The sequence below is a fragment of the Eretmochelys imbricata genome, chromosome 22 (genome assembly GCF_965152235.1).
Source record: "Eretmochelys imbricata isolate rEreImb1 chromosome 22, rEreImb1.hap1, whole genome shotgun sequence".
Classification (NCBI taxonomy): domain Eukaryota; kingdom Metazoa; phylum Chordata; order Testudines; family Cheloniidae; genus Eretmochelys; species Eretmochelys imbricata.
Genome location: NC_135593.1, coordinates 7,880,922 through 7,886,687, shown reverse-complemented (window position 1 = coordinate 7,886,687; position 5,766 = coordinate 7,880,922). Strand labels below are relative to the sequence as shown.

General features: G+C 43.5%; 1 protein-coding gene across 1 annotated transcript; it reads right to left on the bottom strand.

The window, feature by feature from the left end:
- Positions 1-982: 982 nt before the first annotated feature.
- LOC144278537 (transmembrane protein 45B-like) lies at positions 983-5,310 on the bottom strand. Its single transcript, XM_077839880.1, has 5 exons — positions 5,127-5,310; positions 4,522-4,734; positions 3,113-3,297; positions 1,746-1,891; positions 983-1,112 (listed from the first exon to the last, which is right to left on the bottom strand). Exons 1-5 carry the CDS (start codon positions 5,308-5,310, stop codon positions 983-985), a joined length of 858 nt encoding a protein of 285 aa, XP_077696006.1.
- Between the last annotated feature and the right edge of the window lie 456 nt (positions 5,311-5,766).

Sequence of the window (5,766 nt, the reverse complement as noted above, 5' to 3'; positions counted from 1 at the left end):
ATTTTCTCTTCTCTCTGTTCCCACTCCGAAGTGTATAGAATCATGGAAAGCAGAGGTAGAAAAGGCCTACCTAGCCCCAGCACATTGAGTTCATGCACCCGAGCTTGTGCAGGAATGAGCCCTGTAGCACAATTTTCAGTGATTCCTCCAGCATGAGTGGCACTTCCTTTATGAGACTATTCCATAGCAAGAGCTCCCAGCCTGGAAATTTCCCCAGATATTTAGAGTGGCAGGGGATGGAGAGGAGTGCTGAGCTAAATTTCAGAAATGTTTAGGATGGAAAAAAAAAATTAAGACAAGTTTTTTTCCTTCTTGGTGCATTAGCTCAAGGTGTGTGTAAACATGCCTTTTTAAAATACTACTTTTATTTGTAGACACATGTACTTGAAAATTATATAATTAAATTATACTGTACACAAAAAACAATGAAATATACCATATTAACAGACGAAAGAGAATGATGACCTTCCTGTATATCTCCCAGTACTCTAGCTGTAATCCAGGGGTTTTGGTCAAACCCATTTCAGGGTAGTTCATGAAATGCCAGTCTACGGTTTCGAACTCTACAGTTCAATGCTAAATCTCAATTCGATTCGGAAATTGGATTAGCTGAAGGGGGTGCAAGTAGCTTAGCCAACCACGTAGATATGAGATTCCAAATGCCAACTTGCTCATGCAGTGTAGTCATAACATTAGAATGTCTACACCCAGTATCTATAGTATTATTTTAAAAAGGAAAAAAAAATTAGCACACTTTTCAGCTCTAAAGGGCATCTGCAGGGATGGGGGGGCGGGGAGAGAAAATTCTTACACCTTAGTTCTGTACATATTGCATAATGGAACATTGTGCACACTTTCCTCCCACCTTAGATACCCCATTGTAAAGTCTCAACTTTATTTAAAATGGCAAATAAAAATCTCATCTTAAGTGCTTTAAACAAGGTGGACAACCCTCAGGAAAGCAGAGAAGTCAGCCAAGTCCTCACTTTTCATCCAACCCATCCTCTGGGAGAAGGACGGGTTCAGGGCTTTGGTTGGTTTTCCGTAAACAAAACCCACAGTCGAGTTCGACATCGATATTTCCGAAGTTTGCCTGACATGCCTTTCTGTACCTGCATTAAAAAAAAAAAGAAAATAAAAATATTAATGTGCACACTGGCCTGATGATGAAACATTGATCTAATTAGTAACTGATTTGTGTAAAGTCACTAGGCTTTTTGTTATCTTTGTTACATTAAAAACTGTTCAACTCTTTGTAACATGGGATCCTTCACCATCATTTCTCCCATAAGAACATTTAATTTAGGCATATGCTTTTAGTCTGGTTATGTTAACCTGGTATATTCAGCTAGAAGACTGTTTGTGTCCTAAAAGCCCACTGCTACCAGTGTCAACGATGAGAGAATCAATTAAATATTTTCAAGCAACAACAATTAAGTTATTATGGAAGCACCCACCGTAAAAACACGTTGTTACCCATCAAACAGCAGCAGCTTTAGGTGCTTATTTGTTCTGATTCTCTCCTGCACTTGATACGTACAGGTCACTCCCATTGGTACTAATCTGAATTCTGTGCACACAGCGAAATGTGAACAGGTTAATCAGCATAGCACTGCAGTGCTATTAAAAATAGTTCTAATTATTGCACAAACTATCAGCCACTGACAAATAATGACTAGTTACTGTAAAGTAGACACAAATTGTTGTCTAGTCCTGGCATGCCACTGCCCTGCCCCACCACATACCAAGAAGAAAAAACAGAATTGGCTGCTGTGACGAGAAGAGCAGCTGCGTAATGCCAGAAGAAGCACATGGTGAGGAATTTGAAGTTTCCATGGTCAGTCTGGTCCCAGCCTGGCCCTCCCCGCGGTGGGGACAGCACAAACCCAATCTGGTTAGAAGAAAAAAATAAGGAACCATTTTACAGAGAAAGACAGGTATCAGCCCCTCTAGCACATCTCGGTTATTATGGCAACATCCACCCATTGACTAGAAGCAGAATGCTCTTGGCTCACTATCAAACCACTGCCTGCACCAGTTCTCCCTGCTTGCAACAACCTCTTGACTTGACAAACTTTTTTAAACAGGGGGATTTGTTAATGTTACATCAGTCTCTAACTCTTCAGATGCCAGAAATGAATACGCTCACCTTTACAATTCTGAACAGAAGGACGGACGCTGGGCAAACCTCAACCTCACCACCCCTCCCCTCCCCCAAACCCTTCTCCTGAGCACTAGAATTTGTCTAGTCCACGGTGCTGGACACAAGAAGATTAGAGAGGTTTCCTAGACAAGAAATATTATATAGAGTGGTTAAAACAAACGCTTTGGAGTCAGACGACATGATTCTGTGTTTGAGCTCATTAGCAAAGCCTCACAACACTGTTTTAAAGGCAGGTGAATGCTACGACCATGGGGGGGGGACGGGGACACCCAATTCAAGATTTTGTTATACTTGCAGTGGTCAATATTGCATATATACTCAATTCTCCATATAGTAGCTGCAGTGCAAGAGAAGAGCATAAAACCTATGGCTTATGTGGTGAAATATTCAGGGCAATCTACAGAATCCAGAGATTAAATCCTTTTGACAATGACCTAAAATGCCTTAAAGAATTTTTTATTGGTCTTACCATGTCCTTTCCCCACAAAGCGAAACTGTACTACAAGAGCTGCTAAGCAATACAAACACAGATGGACATTCCTTCCCAAAGTAGGAGCTAAGTGATTTTTAAAGATCCAATGGGCAAAATTCACCCCTGGAGTAAATCCACTGAAGGTAATAGAGAATTTGGCCCAAATGTGTCATTACCAAATATTATCTGGAAGAATGAACAGCTATATAGTTACATGGTATTTACTAAGAAACACCCAACAAGATCACCAATAATTAAAGGATACTAACCATTGGTCTATAATGAGTAATGTTAGCTCTTTGGGGCTGTCTTTTTGTTCTGTGTTGGTACAGCACCTAACAGAATGGGGTCCTGCTCCATGACAGGGGCTCCTAGGTGCCGTCACAAAACAAACAATAACATCACTGCCTTCTCTCCTTTCCCTGTCCCCTCCAAACCTAAAGTTCAGCTGAAAGTATCAGATCAGAACAACTGACCTGCCAGAACCAGGATCCCTGGAGAATGAAAAAACTGGTTCTGAAGAACTCCAGGATGGTGTGATCCCGCAGGAACACTTCCATCAGGGCACAAAAGGCTCCGCCAAATATAGCGATGAGCAGCAAGGAGTGGAGGTGCTGATCCAGAGCAGTATTACTGTAGTCATGGAAACAGAACAAGAAACCTGCCAAAAATCAAACCACATTACATAATAATTAAATTGTATCAAGACAGTGAGTGAAGAGGATCATCAGTGACCATAGGAAGCGTGGGTTGCATTTAATGCAATAGATAGATACATTTTTTTCTGCTTTATGCATATGCAACTACCTGCCCATTAGGCAAAGACGGATATTTGAATTTTATGGGACAAATCAGGTGAGAGCTCCCCACTCTGATAATCTTCAATCATGGGGAGCGGCAAGGAGGACAAAACATTACACCCCATAGCACCAAGCTTAAAAAATTGCACCCCAAGACTATCTGCTTCCTCCAGCAAGGCAGAGCTTAAAGCTTCTTTTGCCCTAGTCTATAGTGTCTGCCCGATAGGGCATCAGATGGGTGCGTCTGCAGTACCCACTCCCTGTCCAAAACAGGAAGCAGCAATAAGAGTCAGTCCAAGTCTCGGAGCAGAACAATGAGCTTTATACTGAAATGTCTTCCCTGCCAAGGATCAAGCCAAGGAAAAGAAGCTCCATTTCGGTCACTGCACATCACCATAAGTCACCACGAGAAGGATCAGGTCCTAACACACAATCAACCTCCTCCCCCATAATCACACAGGGCCATAGGAGAGGGGAAGGAGCTTCCTCTCCCTAAACCACCACTGCCATCTAGTGGCTGTAAAATATGCATAGCCTCCAAATATCCAACTCATCACTGCAGGCAGGGCCCTATGCACGCCTGTTTCCCATGCCTCCAAAGCTGGTTCTGCCTTTCTGGTTATTAGAGCAAAGTTTGGTTCCCCTCTTTAGCGGTCACGTAGCGGACATCTACAATTGCTATGGCTGCCTTTGTTGTCCGCACAATATGGCTGAGTTGGGATGTTGCACCACCAAAAACAAAGGGCCTTGGGACTGTTTCACTGCCCTGCTGGACGCATGTAATTAGAACCAGGAAAAATGCTCACAACAACAAGAACACAAAACCTCACAGAACTTGCCAGGATTCATTGCAGGTTCAAACCTTGGGGCACGTGCATTGAGAGCTTCAATTGAGGCTCTGAGACTTTTCACATGAACCTGGGCACCACCCACAGTTTCATATCCAATCCCATCAAAATGCGATCCAGTGACTCATGAAGCAGTTTATTAGATCTCCAGCTATGTTCTCTCAACCAAGTTTCTGTCATCTGAAAAGTTCAAGTCAGCCAAATAGTTCAGCCCTTTTGTCATTACTTACTACTCACCTTCAGTAAACATAGCCACAGACAGCAAGAGGCGATCCAGTCCCAGAGACAGCTTGAGCGGGGAATAGGAGAGAACATCCACAATGCCCGAGAGGCCATAAAAGAGGTACATGGTCATGTACTGCCAGTTAGTCAGCTTCTCCCAGCTGTGGGTCTCCCCACTGTAGAGACCCATGTGGGGGCCATCGGGGACAAACTGCTCAGCCAGCATCCCTAGACAGCAGAGGCAAATACAGATGATGTTTTTTTCCTTCTAAATGAGGATAGGATGCAGAATATCATCCAGGCTGAAGAGAATGAGAAGTCCCAATGGAGTTTGTTTAGGATCACCTATTGGAGACACTTCCTGGTATGCAATTCATAAAGCATGCTTGTAGGGTGGTGTAGGGTTTGCCTGGTTGTTTTTGAGGATGCTGTAAGACTTCTATATAAAATGCTAAAATGAAGGCCACTAAGGCATCTGAAAACAGAATCATCCATTTTCTGCCACGGGGCAAGTCCACAGAATCTCTGATGAGAGAATACTTGCAGAATGGGAATGGCAGGTTTTTCATGGGCCATTGGGCTACTTGGGAAAGTAGTAGTGACTAATAGTCCATCCTTACCTGCTACAGCAAGGAAAGCTTTGGCTGCCCCTTCGAGGATATCCAGTTTTTGGATCCAGCGGCTTGCCTGACTGTCTGCATTCAGCGTCCGGCTCAAGTATTTTAGTGGGTATTTCACAGACCACCCGAGCCCAAAGACCAGGAAGAAAGTGCCCCTAAGGGCATTGCCTTTGAAGCTTGACATCACTGAGCCAACTTGCTGGATACCTGGGCCTGAAAGGATAACAATGTTCAAAGTCACCCTGTCATTGATCACCCTGACAACAGGATGACTCAGAGGAGCCTTGCCTCTCTAGATGCAGTGTCTTGGAGTCTGCAGTGTTGTCACACCAAGGCACTTGGCTTCCTGTGAAATCCCAATGCACATCTCTGTCCTTATAACAGAGTGGTAATCAACAGTGATTAGAAAAGAAATACAGAAAGAGCCACGATACCACTGGAGGAGAAGGGGGAAGGATTTGCATAATAAATGGATTGCCCATGGCAGGGGCTTTTTAATGCTATGGGAAATCATAGTACTGGAAGGGACCTCAAGAGGTCATCTAATCCAGTCCCCTGCACTCGTGGCAGGACTAATTATTTAGACCATTCCCTTGATAATATTTACAGAAGAGCAAGGCAGCCAGATGCTTTTTAAATG